At 41.4% G+C, this 17,500-nt stretch overlaps 1 protein-coding gene across 3 annotated transcripts in view; it reads left to right on the top strand.

Moving 5' to 3' along the window:
• The window catches only part of Mgtor (nuclear basket protein megator), a 160,327-nt gene that overhangs the window by 47,419 nt on the left and 95,408 nt on the right, over positions 1 to 17,500 (top strand). For all 3 annotated transcript variants that reach the window (XM_071598245.1, XM_071598243.1, XM_071598246.1), the window contains exons 16-17: positions 3,514 to 3,796; positions 8,352 to 8,612. In XM_071598245.1, coding sequence (XP_071454346.1) covers positions 3,514 to 3,796; positions 8,352 to 8,612 — 544 coding nt within the window. The remainder of the gene's footprint in view (positions 1 to 3,513; positions 3,797 to 8,351; positions 8,613 to 17,500) is intronic.

Here is a 17,500-nt window from a genome sequence, read left to right as displayed (position 1 = left end):
GTCAAATTCTTGATGTAGTCAACTTCAGTTTAATTTGTTTGAGTGGTCTTAAGCAATGGCTAACAATTATAATGGGTACCTTTTTTTGCAACCATGCAAAAATGATGTAACCATTTTACTTAATACAGTTGTTCTCTTTGAAAAATTTTTTAATTTTTCATGTCAGTAAACTGCTGCAATGTAAAGAATTTCAAAGGAAATAACAAATTTCTGTACATTACAGAAGACATTTTACTTTTTTGCAACTTTCTCATCATTCCAATATTTATTTTCTATGAAATTAAGCACTACTCCTTGATTGTTTTTTTGCATAAATTGCAGTTTCTACATAACAATATATTTAATATACAGTGGAACCTGGCACAGATAATATGTCTGAATACAATATTTGAAAAATATGTGATCACCAGTGATACCAAGGTGCTAGGGTAATGAGTGCTAAAAACAGATGGCTGCAGTGGGAACACAATTCAAGACTTCCCCTCTCCCCGGCATTCATAATGTGAAACGTTGCTTATTGAGAGAGTTTTTTTACAATATTTTTTGTGCATTGTAGATATTATTTGTTATGTGATGTTCCACTGTACAGGGGAAATGAAATTTTTTGAGTATATTTGTCCATTATGCAAGGGTAATCTGTAAAGTCCTCAACCTGATGATGAAAATGATAATTTATCTTCTCAAAAAAGTTTATTTTTTAACATAATGGCATTTAATATTAATATATTTCATCCAGCAGTGTTCCAGTGCCATCATACCAACTCTGTGTTGCTCTTCCAGAAGTGCTTCCAAGTACTTGTCTGCAATCACTTTTTGATTGGACAATATAAACATTGACCAGTGAGAAAATGTTTGAGTGTTAGGAAGAGGTAAAGTCCGAGCGAACCAAATCCTGTGAATGGGGTGGGTGTTCCAGGACGTCACAGGGCAAATCCCTCAATTTTCCCGTTGCCAAGGCACTTAAGTGGGCAGGGGCGTATTTGAGTGTCATCTACTGACAGTTTGGCCTACATGAGAGAAAAAAATCATCTGATGCCATCTATAAGCAAGGATAAGAACTTTTCAGACCACTCTCGTACGGGTACTTTGCTTGCAATCACATGTAGCAAGAAGGCTTAAGTCATTCAGAACCATCTAGATCAGTGGACTAGATGGAAAATTAACTTTTTTTATTATATTAAATTGAAAACTTAAATTAATAAACTTTTATTAGTTGCAGTTAAAGTATTTTTCAGCAAGCATTGCTAAGTTCGTTTAAAATGACAAAGATGGAAAATATTTATTTTTTATTAGGTCATCTTTTGTGCTCTCACATTTTGAAATACAAGTCACCATACCCCTTAAAAGAGCCCTAATGTTGAAATGAACTCTGTTTGCCAGTCAAACAAAGGTGGAAAATGTAGTCTGCTTCAGTTTTCATGATACAGTGGCTACTTTTATGGCAAAGAAAGCTTGTTGTTGAAATGTTAAAATCAGAAGCTGCTTCCAGCTGCAGAAGGGATCCTCACTGTCCAATTCTTTCTTTCTCTTTCAAACCTCTCACCCCAAAGAAAAAAATTCAGAGAGTCCTTTCCCGGCAAGTGGTGATTGGTGAGGTACCCATACCTTTTATTAAAGGTTTAAAGTTCATAAAGTTTTTAATTTCATATGTGGTCCCTCAGAGGGCAGAATTCATACATCCTTTAACGAACCATATGTCCTAGCCTACATTATGATAGCTTATGTTACTTCTGTTCAGAAAAAAGGTCCCCTTTCTGACTCAAGCTACTATTGCCTTATTTCAGGTCTATGCTACAATTTCAGAGTGTAAAAATCATTCGCCTTGACCAGGATACAAACCTGGATCCCTCAATGTCCGGTCGAGTGCTTTAGCCAGTTAAGCTATCAAGGCATCCTCTTAAACTATGAAATTTTGAGGGCTTTATGGGAATCAAATTTTGCATTGAAATGCACATTAGCGGATGACTCCGTTAAAAGTTACGGTTGCGGTATCTCCCGCACTTTCTTTGTAATTTCAGTTCTTTGATTTTTCAAAAAAGTGAGAAAAAAATCTTCTACAACGACCTATTGAATTATCGGGTATCCCACCAGCTATTACATGCAGAGCATAGATTGTGAAGAGGTAGTTCAACCACCACTGCTGCTTTGTCAGCTGCTAAATCATGTCCACAATGCTCTGGCCAGCAAACATACTACACTAGGTATATTCTATGATTTAAATAAAGCATTTGAGTCCATTAACCATGAGCTGCTCTTCCCCAAACCATTAAGGCTGCAAATTGACAATACCCTGTGCGGGATCAAATCTTTTCTAAAAAAACTGGCAGCAGAAAGGAAAATGTTACTATTACCCAGAAATATGCCCAAGTAATCCAGTTAGAACCACTTAACCAGGCACCCCAAAAAAATCAGGGACCGTTATATATTCTGATTTTTATAAAGGACCAAATTCAATCCAGAATTGTAACTTGTGTCTCTCTGCAGATGACTCCTCATGTCCCCTAAAATCCAAAGATACACCAGAACTTATTAACCTCTGTGGCAATTCTTTTATTAACATTACTGAATGGTGCCATGCCAATACAATAGCCTTGAACTGCCACAAAGCTCAATGCCTACCGGTGCTAAGTAAAAGAAATTCTCCCTCCTCTGGCCTGTTGTTAGGAGTAAATGATAGCCCCTTTACCTGATCTTACTCCCTTAAGCTTCTTGGGTTTCTCTTTTTTGGAAAAATGTTCTGGGGAAACGAATGCCTTACAAAAAGGGCGTTCTCACTTCAAAAAAGGACCCTTAAGGTGACATTAATCCTGCAGTTATTGTTCTTCTGGTAGACCCTTATTTAAAAAACGTGCTGTACTTACACTTCCCTCACTGCAAATGCTAATCTGTATCTTATTCATTGAACTAAGCTTTAAACTTTTCCCCACCAATCATCAAATGCATTCCTACCATGCAGTGGTAGCAATATTCATGCCGATCACTGTTCTCCTTATCCCTGGAGCAGAAACACCTTCATCATACAGTTACAGTGATATTCAATGAAATTCTTTCAGACCTATAATCAATTGCATCACTCTCGAACCTCGGGAAAAGTTTGAAACTACTCTCTAAAAAAAGCATATAACAGTATTCCTGAGTGTTTAGAAAACAGCTGTAATTGCTGTGAATTTTAAATGAGTATCACAATGTAGTATGCTCTGTCTATCTACTGTCTCTGAATTGTGTGTTCTGAAACACTTGTTTCCTCTTATCAACATCATTGTGCATGTGTTAATATATCATTTTGTTTTGTACTACTTTAGCTATTTAATTAATTTGAACTATTTTAATGTTGCTGTGTTGCCACCTGCAATACAAAAGATATCAATATTATTATAATATCGCCATGCAGACATGGGAAGTAAATTGCCTGTATTTCACTTTCCTCTGCTTTAAAGAACAACGCATTTTTTATTTAAAATTCCATCATTGAAATCAGTCTATTAGTTTGGTCCCTCACTGCTTATTTTTAAGGAGTGAAGAAGCTGCTTCCAATGAGAAAGAGCTAAGAGATCGTGTTGCTGATTTAGAGAAGGAAGTGACTGAAACTAGAGATATGGGCACTAGTGAAGTTGGCCAACTGAGGGTCCAGTTATGCCGAATCCAGGATGAACTGACATCTGCCCTAGCTGACCTTGAAACTGCCAAGAAGGAAGCGTCAATTGCACGTGAAGATGCTGCCTCACACGCAGAGGTTGCTCGACAGGCTGAAGATAAGTTTGCGAGACAAGTTGTGTTGCACTCAACTGATTTGCAGGTTAGTGACACCATATTTTAGACACAGTGTTGGTATAATGAAACGAATGGATGAGTCAGAGTTGGTCTAAGAGTGCTCCTTCCATGATGAGGGGTGAGCGGAAGGAATTTAGGGGTGGAAGTGGGGGGGGGGTATTGTGTGTTAGAGGGGGTTGGGCATGGTGAGGGAATGTGTGTGGGAAGGTGTATCGACGAATGATATTCAGGCCTGGATTTTAATATTCTTTCTGTAGACATGTGAGCAATCTCATGAGTTCTTTTCTGAATGTAACTGGCAGATTCAGGGGAAAATTTCTGGGACAAATATAAAAACGGTTATCAAAAGGTTAGCTGTGAGAAGGAAGTGTGTAGAGATACAGTTAAACCCTATATTTGTGCTAATGAAATTAATTTTTCCTGAAATTTGACAATTTTGTCAGGTCCCGTACAAATTCCTATTATTCCAATGTATGTGGAAACCCTTATTTACGCAATTCCATTTTCAGTTTTCCCTCTATTTGCATCACTAAATGCTGGATAAAAAATTTCACTTTCTAAAGCAGTTACTCTTTATGAAACTGTCTTTGAAAACTGTATTGACTTTGTGTCGTATGAATACACTTAGAAGAAGACGGTAGAGAGCAAAAGTCTGAATGGTTTTAGCTAAGAATTTGAGTGTGGTGGGCACTAGTGATGGAAATGTGAACTACTTGAACTCGTAATCTCAGTCTGCCAGGAATATATTCGTGCAGTGAAGCGAATACATCAATGTACGACTAGGAATTACCATATTTCCCATCGATAACGTGCACCTTATGTATACCACGCATCCAGAACTTTGTAGTTATCATGAATTTGTATAGATCATGTGCACCCTGGGCTTAATAGTTATCTTTGCTTAGATGCCATGTATCTGTCTGTATATGTATAGTGTGTGTAAAAATTCATCTATATCCATGTACTAATAGATGGCAACAACCAATGAATACATGGAATCATAATTGCCTGTGGCTATATCTGCCATAAGTAAACAGAAGATTATAGCTAGGTGATTGTAATTTACTGCAAACAACAGAGGGATCAAAAAATGAACAATATTTATTAGCCAACACAATATGCTGCCTTATTGTTTTTTCGCTATGATTTGTAAGTTGAAACAAGACATATGTTTGTGTGTCATTTTATTTGCTGTAAAAATTAACTTTCAGCAAATCAAATATTAGAAATGTAAGAGAATGAATGAATAGGAATTTTCTTGTTTTGTCTGCTTTACTTTGCTTTGTAAGTATCGGCGATCAGATGTTCTAGACACCCTCCAAGTTCTATTAAAGTGCCGCCTGCATCGTGATTGTTTCAAACCTTGAATTAAGTTAAGCTTTTATAATTTAGAATTTTCTCAAGAAAATTATCCATGAAAGAAAATATTGCGGGAAGAAAATCATATACAGCGATGTTCAAGCTAGAAGTCATTAATTTGGCGAAAGAAAAAGGAAGTTGCTAGACTGTCAGAAAATTTATCCTATCCTATTATATATATTTTTATTCAGGTGAGGAATTTCTTGGATTCAGGTGATCTACCTATCCTATCATATATTTATACATGCGTGTGTATAAGACGACGTACATCATGTAGACCTGAAGTACCATGTTTTAGAATAAAGAAGTACTACGTATTAGAATAAATGAAGTATAGAAATTATGTTTCTTCTTTTTCTCATGGATCTATGAGATGAAATAACTGTAACAGTAGCAGATCTGTATAAAATAGAATGCAATTAGAAAGGCATGCTTCCAGACTAATTTATTTGTACAAGACTCTTCTTTAAATTATTGGGTACATAGGTATGTAAATGTTAAGATTTTTTCAATTTTCATTTTACATAACATGCATAGTCATTTTTTTGATCATATGAACATTTTTGTCTACGTAACGTGCACGTTATCAATGGGAAAATACGGTAGTTACATAATATATCTGCATTGAAAGAACACTCGAGGGAGACCATTCATATCACACATCAGTCAAAAATGTGGAATGAAAATGACTTGTGCCCCAGACATGATGAAGCATGGGAAACACAAGAACTGGTGACTGACAACTGTGATCATGTGCACCACATCCACACAAGAGACATAACAGCAATAAGCTCTGGGTAATAAAAAAGTATTGAAACTTGCCTCATTGCAGCAAAAATATGTTGAATCAAAAGGTAATTTTATTTTTTTCAAACAATTTTGAAGTTGGACAGCTGTTTGCATGAGTCAAATGACGAGGTAACTTAATTTCTCCTGTGTTCACTTTTCTTCAATTATTTGGGAACTTAAATTTTATCCTGCTTAACAATGGAAAGACCAAAGCAAATTAAGGCTTTAAGTTTTTTTTTTTTTTAAGTTTTGCGTTAAACTCTGGAAATCCACATCAGAGACCCTTGAACTCCGTAAACAGGCTTATGGGGATGATGCCTCAAGCCGTACAAGAATTTTTGAGTGGCTCAAAATGTTTAAGGAAAGCCGGGAGCTCATCGAAGACGAAGCACCATGCCAGATGCCCGGCGACCACTCAAACCAATGCTCAGGTGGCCTAAGTGAAAAAGGTTTTGGACTGACAGGCCATCACCCTTATCAGTGAGGAGATGGCCTTTCAGTAGGAACTGTGGCACCATTGTTACAGAAGATCTTGCAATGAGGGGAGTGTACCCGAAGCTGGTGCTGAAAGTCTTGAGCGAGGAAGAAAAACTGTCGTGAGTAGAAATTTTGGACTGCGTCCAGGAAGATGAAGATTTTCTTGACAAAGTTATTACCTCAAAGGATAGCTTAAAAGGAGCTCAAAGGATATCGGTTCGACTCCATCGAGGTGGTTCAAGTGGCGGCAACGACCAAGGCTCTCGACAGTATTCCGGAAATTGACTTCCAGCGGAGTTTTGACGAGTGGCAGACCCGCCAAACTAAGTGAATTGATGCAGGAAGAATGTATTTTGAAGATTATTAAGTGATCGTAATGATAACTGCAATAAATTTTGATTTTTGGAACCAGTCCCAATACTTATTGAACGGACCATGTAGGATATTTACTGAAAAATTGGTTTTTAAGTGCTAGAGCTTCAAATATCCTTGTGAATGGTGTTATCATATGAGAAAAAACATTGCATATCACCACAGTATTGGGAATGGAAGATTTTGCAGCCGCCAAGATGGGTTTACATAGAAATGGGCAAAATCTTTTCTACAAGTCTGTGTGGGGGTGAAAGTAGCAGTGGTGATGTCCAGACTGCAATTTGGTGGAACAAATGGATAAAAAGTCTATAAATGGATAAAACATTTAAAAAATTAAAATAGAACCTCTATAGCTCACAATCTTTTTTATGTACTTTTATTAAGAATCATGTAAATAAAAAGTTTTGGACTTCAGTGTCAGTATTGTCTTATATTTCATCAGCTGGTTAATGTTGTTCTATTCAACCACCATCTTGGAACCATATTTTTGTTTTCCTTTAGTGTGACATCATTCCAGGATTTCTTGCTCTTCCATTTCACTTTCTGCTGAGTGGTTGTTAAGGGTTTCATCAATCAGTAGCTATGTTATTTTATTTTTTTCCTGAGAAACAAATTTGGGAATCATTTCTCCATTTAGATCTATAATAGCTGGACTACGAAATAAAACAACATTATCTATGCTACAAGCTGTTTGATGTTTTTTTAATGTATCTGAGGTCATTATAATGGCAGCTTTGTCACTGAAACAACATCTTGTAATGTTGTCTGAAATGCTTTCTGATATTTTGCTTGGATTGTGATGATATTAAGAGTCATGGGCATGTATTCATTGCGTGAATGCCACTTAAGGAATCTATGTAACAGGAGTTTCAGAAATAACTTTGCAGCTTCCACATGAAATAACTTATTTATTTTCTACTAGTTTCGCTACACTGTAGCATCTTCAGGAACGTACCGTAGCTCGTGAAACGTGCCGTAGCTAGTGAAGGTACGTTCCTGAAGATGCTACAGTGTAGCGAAACTAGTAGAAAATAAATAAGTTATTTTATGTGGAAGCTGCAAAGTTATTTCTGAAACTCCTGTTCGCAATGGATTTCCACAAAGTCTCGGCCTCAACCATCAGTCACATCGAATCTATGTAATATTATGCTCAACAAAAGAAGTGACCAGAGTGACTCACACTGTGAGTCACCCTGGCTTTTTGAATCTGTCATTTTGAGTCAGAAAGTAGGCATTTCAAGGCCACCTAATCTTGGGTGACCTCGAGTTATCACCATGTAAATATATATGTACATTATATATTTCAATACTTAATTTTGTGGATTTAAAATACGTATAAATGTGGTACTGTAAAATTTGATTAATTGAAAGAAAAGCCTGAAACATCACGTAACATTAAAATGTGTAGTAATTTTTTGATAGAATAACCCCTAGTTGGTTGTAGTTTTTTAAACTTGGGCTTTTTGCAGCAATTCCAGGAGTGAATGAAATGGAGATAAACTGTTTATTTGTAATTTTCATGTGTGTGGAAGTGAGAACTGCGTTGATATCAATTTTAAAAATAACTTTTGTCTGTTCACCAGGCTCTTCAAACACTGCGTGATGAACTGTCTACCATTAGAGCTGATTCCGAGCAGATGCGTCTCCGGAAAGTAGAGTTGGCTGAAGCACTAGCAGTTGGCAAAAAAGGTTGGGAGGAAAGGGAGCGGTTGCTCATGTCTGAAATGGCGGAATCAAAGAAGAGGCTGGAGGAGTTGGAAGCACAAAACTCTCTCCTTCATGACCAACTGGAAGAACTTGGGAATCAAACTACGCGGATGCTAGCCGATCAGGAGAAGTGCAAGGTTGGTATATAGTTCCAGAATCTTATGTGCCCATCTGTGTTTAAAAGTGAAACCTACAATTAGCGGTTCATGCTAGTATGATCTTATATTGCCTTAAAGATAACATTTTGAGTGCAAGATGAAGGTTTGGCAAAGAGACGCTAAAAATCCTATTGGATATTCATATTAAAGCAAAATGACACCTCATAACTGAAAATAAGATTGAACCACAGTTGTCAAAATGAAATAGTATGAGAAAGGAGCATTTCTGTTTTACCTTTTCATTACATTTCCCCAATACTCTTCTGATAAATCCTATTTTTTGTAAGCTTGTCCACATATTCCCCATATGTTTCACCCAAGAGGGATTGTGAGTGAGGTTAATGCCTAAGTACCCTCGATCAATCCACTCTTTCTGTTTTGGCGTTCGGGTTGGGATTGCTCTTTTCTACGCCTAATCTCTCTAATTTTATTTATATGATTTCCTCTATGGTAGTATGGTGGTACTTACATTTATATTAGGGAATCATATGCACATTTTTCATGGTAATGTTTTCACATTACATTATAATAATGCACACACACACTCACTCAGAAAGTTCTTAGGAAACATTTCAGCAATACATACACAGGCTTGCAGATATACAATGAAAAATATTTTTGATGTTTACAATGATTTCTTGAGGAATGATGGATGATTAGTTGCAGTCAGTCTTGGATCGATGAAGTTGATGGACGAACTGTTACCGCAGTATTGTCGTCATCCCCTTCATCAATGACTTTGGGAGAAAGGAGCATACCCCTAGCTTCGTCTGACAATAGGAATAATACCTTTTGTATGGTTTTTGTTGATCAGAAATAATAGGGTCCAAATTGACCAGAAGGTGGTGAAAAAGTCGTTCAACGTTGTCTCCCTTGAGCAGTCCCGAGAGAAACGTCGTGGAAATACATGGATATATTTATATAATCTCCCTTTAGCTCAATATGCTTTTCCCAGCATTTCATGACAACTAAATTATATTGGGAATCTCAGAAAGATGTGGGAGTTGAAGGCCATTTCTGGCACCATATGTGGCAGCACTATGATATAAAAATAACTGGCCACTACCTGTTTCTCCTTTCATTTTTCATGTGTAACTATGTTGATGCTTGAACAAGTTAATCATTGTTAAACCGTCTTCTGCAAAATGCTTTCTGTCCGCCATCATTTTTTTTATTCCTAAACCATACCCTCCCTCCTCTCTCCCATCCCTCCCCTCACCTTCCACAACATTCCAATCTTCCATTAATATTGAGTGCTTCCTTCCTGGCACGATCCCTATTCATTCTTCCCGTTAATCATGCAAAATGTCCACTTCTTCCTCAGAATATACTCTGAGGTCTGTTCAAAAAGTATCGCAAGTTTTGAATTTCCACAGGTTACATTTATTTGATATTTTGTGGTGTTATGTGTGGTACTTATGTCTCTCCCTTATGCCAAAACGTTTGGACATTTTGAATATCCAGTTAACTTTTGACATCTGTTTTGCTGGGATGTGTTTTGGCTTCTCTTCGATATTTGCCTTTTCCAAATAATGGATCAAAGAATCTGTATCAAATTTTGTGTAAAAATGAAATTAAGTGCATGGATGCATTCCGAATGTTGACTGTGGCATATGGAGAAGCTACCAAGGACCAAAGCAACGTTTATTGGGGGTACTAAATGTTCTCAGAGGGCCGAGAAGATGTGAAAGACTAAGAGCATGCCAGGTGCCCGAGCACGTGAACAATAGACAAAAACATTGATGAAGTGAAGAAAATAGTATTGGCCAATCATCAAATCACCGTTACAGAAGTTGCTGATGACCTAAAAATATTGATTGGCATGCGCCATTCGATTTTTACCAATGATTAGGGCATGACATGGGTCGCCGCGGTATTCGTACCAAAATTGCTCAATTTCGACCAAAAACAGCAACGCATTAACATTGCTAATGAGGTGTTGGACTCTGTCAACAACAACCCGAATTTGCTCCCAAGGGTCATGGCTGGCGACGAATCATGGGTTTATGGTTATGACATGGGAACTCCCAATCATCCCGATGGAAGCTGCAGCACAAGCCAACGCCAAAAAAAGCGCACCAAGTTCAGTCAAATGTGGAAGTTATGCTTAGTTTTCTTGGATTGGAGGGGTGTGGTGCATCATGAGTTCTTGCCACAGGGTAGAATGGTAAATAAGGAATATTACCTGCAAGTTATGCGCAATTTGTGTGATGCGAGCCACCACAAACGTCCGGATTTGTGGAAGAACAGAAGTTGGCTTTTGCACCACGACAACGACCCTGCTCACACATTGTTACTTATGCGAAAATTTTTGGCCAAAAACAACACATTGATGCCTCAGCCACCATGATTCACCACCATTCCCCAGATCATGCCCCCAGTGACTTTATCTTATTCCCGAAAGTGAAGAGGCCCATGAAAGGACGATGCTACGCTACCATTGACAAGATAAAGACTGCATCAAAGGAGGAGCTGAACAAGATCATAAAAAATAATTTTTTGAAATCCTTCGAGGATTGGAACAAACGTTTGCATCGTCGTCGGTGTCATAGACTAGAGTACAGTCTTACGCAAGTAGAGCGGCACCTCCAGGCGCTCTAATGCCTCCATTACATCCTCCCATCTTGCCGTGTTCAAGGCATTCCGGATGTCCAGTGCGATAATAGCACACATTTTCCTTGTGCCTCGACTACCCTCAATAGCATCCGTTGCTAAATTCATTATGTGGCCTATGGCATCAATGGTCGATCGACCTCTTCTGAATCCAAACTGTTTATCAGACGAGCCCCCAGCCTGTTCCACAGCCGCCTCAAGCCTATTCAAGATTATTCGCTGGAATAGTTTTCCTACTATATCAAGCATGCAGAGCGGTCGATAAGAGGATGGCTCTGGGAGTGGTTTGGCCTGTTTCAGAAGCAGTAGCAGACTCTGCCTTTTCCATGCTTCCGGGAAGTGTCCTTCTCTTAGGCACTCATTGAGCGTCTCTTTACGTAAGCCAGGGCCTTGCAGAGCAGCCAGCCTTAAGGCCAGCCCCGGGACTCCATCTAGGCCTGGAGACTTGCCTACTGCTATCCTAGGAGCCGCCGCTCTAAGTTCGGCTTCACTTACCTCAGGTACTTCTTCTGTCTGTTGAAAATTTCTTAAGCCTGTCTCAGCTGCCCTTTGCTACTGCTGCAGAAATAAATGTCTAAAGACCCGGTTCAGAAAGTCTGGACAAGATGGACTTGTTCCACTTCTGGGCTTGATCTTATTCATGACCATTTTGTATGGTCTGCCCCACAGATCGCGGTCGACTTCCTCACAGAGCTCGTGCCAACACTTTTTCTTTGCATCCTTGATAGCTCTCTTCAGTTTTCTGCAGTTTTCTTTGTAATTCGTGCGATACTCCTGAAACCACGGTCTATCTTTTGCTCGCTGCTGTAGCCTTCTGGACTGCAGACATTGTCGTCGTATTCGAGCAATGTCGTAGTTCCACCAGTGCACCGGAGGATGGCTGCATGCATCAGCTTTTATGGCCATTGAAGCATCACAAGCCAGCGTAAGTACTTGATTCAGGTGCCGCGCTCTTTCCCCTGCAGTGCCACTGCTTTCGCATTCTCCAAGTATGGAAGGAAAACTTAGTCGTCGAAAGTGTTAGTATACCACTTTCTCCGTGGTTTCATCTCCCTTATAACTATTTGACCGCCTTTTTTTAGTGTGAACAGGAGGGCCTGGTGGTCACTTCCTGTAAAATGGTCGCTGACTGTCCAACTGAAACCTGCCCCAATCAACCTGGGGTCGATGAAGGTGAGATCGACTATGGATGACCTTCCAGGCTTCATATACGTAGCTGCTGCCCCTGTGTTCGCGAGCTCTAGCTCCAGCGTTGCAACAGCTTCAAGTAACGCTCGACCTCTGGCATTAGTCTTTTTGCTACCCCACTCTGTCGCCCATGCGTTGAAGTCTCCCGCTATAACCACTGGTAGTCTGGATGACGGAGCGCTGGCACCAATGTTTTCAAGTAATCTCGCGAACTCCTCGAAATCATCACTAGGTGGGGAATAGCAGCTATAGGTACGCATACCCGACACCTCCACCCACGTGAAGCCGCTAACGTGAGTTGCAGCTCGACTAGATATGTGGAGTCTTCCACTCACCCAAACGGCTGCTGTACCCTTGGAGTCCGATACCCAGTTTGCCGTGTTCGGGTCCTTATACACTTCGCTGATGATGGCAATATCTGCCTTTTCTTCAACCAAGGTTTGAAATAGCAGATCTTGGGCCACAGCGCAGTGGTTCAGGTTTAATTATACGACCTTAGCCATTTTCTGTTCGCATTTCCTCTTGTAGTTCAGTCCGGTTTTTCGAACAATTAGCTGCCTTATGGCCTTCTTGGCGACAACGGAAGCAGTGGTTCGTCCGGTCTACCGTACTCGTGCATTCGTGTGATATGTGGCCCACCTCATGGCACCGGTAGCACCTTTTGGGCACCCGCCGCAGGCGGACTCTGCAGCTAACCCAGCCGATTCTAATTTTCCCTTTCTGGAGAAGCTTCCTCGTTATCTCCGTCGGTAGCCGGACGTTGGCAGCCAGCGTGCCACTGTATGCTGCCCGGAGCTTAACACTATTGGGCATTATTGCCCCTGTGCCCACTTCCGCAGTAATAGTCTCGACAACCTCTTCTACGGTCGTTGTCTCATCCAGGTCCTTGATATTTAGGAACTCCGAATCAGTAAGCAGCTGCACTTCTGCTGTTCCTTTCAGTATTGACGACACTGTTCAATGCAGCTCCAGGGACTCTGGGCCAGGTCGTCCGAGTTCTAAGAGTAGCTCTCCCTTTCTTGTGCATCTTATGTGGGTAACTCTATCCCCCAGTGTTACCAAACAAGGTGTCGCTTTCACAAGGCGCAGTATCTCTGCGTATGAGCTTCCCTCCATCGCCTTAATCTTAATAGCATCCGGGCGGGATGGTCTCAACCTGATTTTGGGCGTCTCGTCTGCCTCCTTCGGTTTTTTTCTTGTACCGCCAGCTGTGGCTTTTCGTCGACCTTTTTCTTTCTTCCTCTTCACTTTCTGACGACCGTGGCCCAGTCACTGGCTTGGGCCTTGGTCGTAGCCCTACTATTCTCCTTTTCCCCTTTTCTCTTAGGAGGTGGCGCTGACATTGGTAAAGGTGGGTCGTGGCCCGCCAAAATCCGTCGTGTGCTTTTTGGGCGGAATATTGGGGATGTCTGATCTGTTGCATCCCGGTGACGAATTTCTTCCGTCCTCACACTTCCTATGGTGCTCGTCAGTTTGGCATATTCATTGAGGGCTCTACCCATAGCACGAGCCATCGTTTTGATCTCCTTGTGAACGTTGTTCTTAGGGAGAACAAAATCTAATAGTGCCTGCACTTTTTCTTTCAACCGATTGAAAGCCTTCTCGGCTTCCTTCGGTTGTGGGGTACTTGTAGCATTATATGCTACGGGAGCCGAGTGACCAACTCCTGAAGCACTGCGGTCGTTGGATAACGACGCCTGGGAGCCCGCTTTCTCACTCCCTAGCAGCGCCGGTACTGGGGTATCCCTCCCCTGCACCGTAACTTTCTTCTCCCGTGTACTCTCCATATTTGGTTTATTTTCGGGGTTCTTTCCCCTATTTGGCTTTTCTGTCCAGCCCGGGTATTTTATTTGCCTGGCGCCCTCTATTTCTAGTGAGCGTTCCCCTATCCGCAACCTGGGGAGGCGCCGGATGGCAGAAGCCAACAAAACTCCACACCGGCGTGTAGTGTATGTGTGTGTGTGTGTGTGTGTGTATGTATGTACGAGGGTCATCCGGAAAGTAGTACCCGTTCGTGAAATAAAGACACAAAAGTAAATATTAACAAACATAAAAAATTTTATTTGAAAGAGGATACTTTAAACTACGTCTCAACATAATCTCCAAGCAAATTAAGGCATTTGTCATAACGTGTGACAAGTTTCTGTATTCCTGCTGCATAGTCCTTCGCCGCCAGCTCATTGAGATACGCGAGGGACCCATCTTGCACAAATTTTTGCATAATGCAGATGGTGTTTAACAATTTCATGAACAATTGTTCGAGAAACATTGGGAAAATGCTCACAGATGTCATCAATTGTGACGCGCCGATCGTTCCTCACGAATTCGTCAACTGAGCTCACCAGTTGGTCTGTAATGACAGACGGTCTCCCCGAACGCTCATCGTCGTGTGTGTTCCCCCTCCCCATGTTGAAGTTGCGACACCACCGCCGAACAGACGACTCGTCCATTACATTGTCTCCATACACCTCCTTTAATTGGCGATGAATATCACATGGGCGAACGTTTCTTGCATTGAGGAATTTAATCACTGCCCTCACTTCACAACTGGCGGCATTCTCAATTTTTTTAAACATTGTAAACAATCACAGAAACAACACAGGCAATGCTAGCGTCACGCAACTTGGCTCAGAGAAGGCAGACAAGCCACTGAAGCTATCTGACCTCGTCCAGCGGCTACTCGCGTCGTCAGCACTTCATGCGGCACGAACGGGTACTACTTTCCGGATGACCCTCGTATATGTGTGTGTATGTATGTTTTTTTTAATTCCGAAGAGTTGGAGAATGCTTTACGCACCATCACAAGTCATTGGGACTTTCGGTGTGTGGGACTCTCCTAGGGTGGGCACTGCTGCCACCGGTGTCCATCCCTTGGCCTACCCACTAAACTCCCAACTCTTTAGTGCCTGCCCCCCGGAAACCGCCACTAGGCATTACTTTGGTGGGGCAGTCATGCCCTTTAGTTCACTCTCGATGCTATTTCAAGCTCAGATTGGCTAAGCTTCTATCCTCCTTTCTGCCTGTCGCCTTAGGCGACTCAGCTCCTCTACAATTTGTGATGTGAACGCGACCCCAGCATTCCAATCAGACTCGGACCTAATTAGACAGGACCCTAGCCCTTCTGGTGCCACAGGGCCCTGCCAAATGCCCTGCTCGTGCCTCGACAAATCTTGGGCACCGACACAGGACATAATCTACGCTCTCGTCCTCACCTGGGCAAGCCGGGCACTCCGCACTTCCATACACCCCAATGCGGTGCAGGAAACTGCGAAAGTTGCCGTGGCCGGTAAGTACCTGGGTGAGTTGGAATGTCAGATGGCCATGTCCTCTGCTGATCCAAGCCAAGACATCTGGGACAATCCTATGCGTCCAACGGACCACCATAGCTTCATCCCACCTTAGCTGCCACTCTTCCATCAGTGCCGAAGACCATTGATGTCGGCTGTTTGACCGGGCTTGGTCCGGTCCTATATTTCGTCTTGTTCCATGTTAATTCCTGGTGCGTTCTTGTGCCAGGAGATCTAACGCAGGAAGTCCTTCTATCACAGATAGAGCAATGTAGGATACAAAACGGTATGTGTGTGTATATATGTGTGTGTATGTGTGTATATGTGTGTGTGTATGTGTGTGTTCACGCGTACCTCTCCCCTTCCTAAACCCAAACTGATCATCCCCTAAGTAATCATTTGCCCTACTCTCTATCCTTTTGTTTATGATCCTGAGAACAACTTTAGCTGCGTGGGATATCAAACTAATTGTCCTATAGTCCTCACATGACGTGGCCTTTACCTTTTTCGGAATCGGAACTAAAACTGCTCTCACAAAGTCTTCCGGCCAGATTCCCTCCTCATAAATGCTACGGATCAGCCCATATAGCCACTTCCTCCCACATTTTCCTAAGCATTTTAAAAGTTCCACGGGAATGTTATCTACCCCCACGGCCTTATTTAGTTTCATCTCCCTTAATGCCCTTTCTATCTCATTGTCTAGTATGCCTGGACCTAAGCTGTCTTCCTCTACGTCATTTTCTTTTTCAATGTCTAACTGTGTTGGTCTGAGTTCTTTACTATACAGTTCTTCTATATACTCCTTCCATCTCTCTTGGATCTTTCCTGCGTCAACTATTACCTTACCCGCCTTATCTCTATCTGTTAGCATAGCTCTTCCTTTCTTACTTCCCGATAACGATTTAACTTTGCTATACAGCGCACCGATTTCACCCTTCCTCTGCAGACTTTCCATATCCTCGCACTGCGCCTTCCACCATGCTTCCTTTGCTTTATTTGTTGCCCGCCTCAATTTATTGTTCAATTCTTTGTACTTCATTTTGCCTAATTCTGTATTTATATTCTTCCATTTTCGCCGCTCATCCATCTTTGTAATCATCTCATCCGTGATCCATGGTTTCCTAGTCCTTTTAGCGTTAACGGTTCCAATAGTGTCTTTTGCGGCTTTAGACAACCCTTTTTTGATCATTTCCCATTTTTCTTCGATAGTAATAAGCCCTTTACCATCCTCCATGATTTTCTCTACCGCCTGTTTGTATTCCTTCCTTTTCAACCCATTTAATGCTTCTACAATCCATTTTCTAACTCGCCGCCCCTGCCTTATCTTTTTGAAACGTACGCTACATTTCATAACAACTAAATTGTGGTCTGAGTCCGCATCCGCTCCCGGAAAGCTGTGGGAATTTATCACACTATTCCTAAACCTGTGTCTAACCAGGATATAATCTAGCTGATATCTTCCTGAGTCACCTGGCATTTTCCATGTATACCTGCATCTTTTGTGGTGTCTAAACCAAGTGTTGGTGATGACTAACCCCTGTCTCCTGCAGAACTCAACTGCTTTCTCCCCGCGGTCATTCCTCGTGCCCAAACCGTAGTCGCCCACCTCATCACCATCTCTTCCTTCGCCTACCGTATTGCGATTCCCGATCCCGGCACTATCCTCCATCAATGCGGCGGAAACATACGCTGCGCTGCACGGTGTTAAAACGGTACTCGAACTATTAAGAGCATTAAATCTTTCCAATATCAACATACACATGTACTGTGACAATGTTA

This window comes from Hetaerina americana, unplaced genomic scaffold, assembly GCF_022747635.1.
Source record: "Hetaerina americana unplaced genomic scaffold, ioHetAmer1.1.p SCAF_92, whole genome shotgun sequence".
Taxonomy (NCBI): domain Eukaryota; kingdom Metazoa; phylum Arthropoda; class Insecta; order Odonata; family Calopterygidae; genus Hetaerina; species Hetaerina americana.
This window is presented reverse-complemented; position numbering and strand designations above follow the sequence as displayed.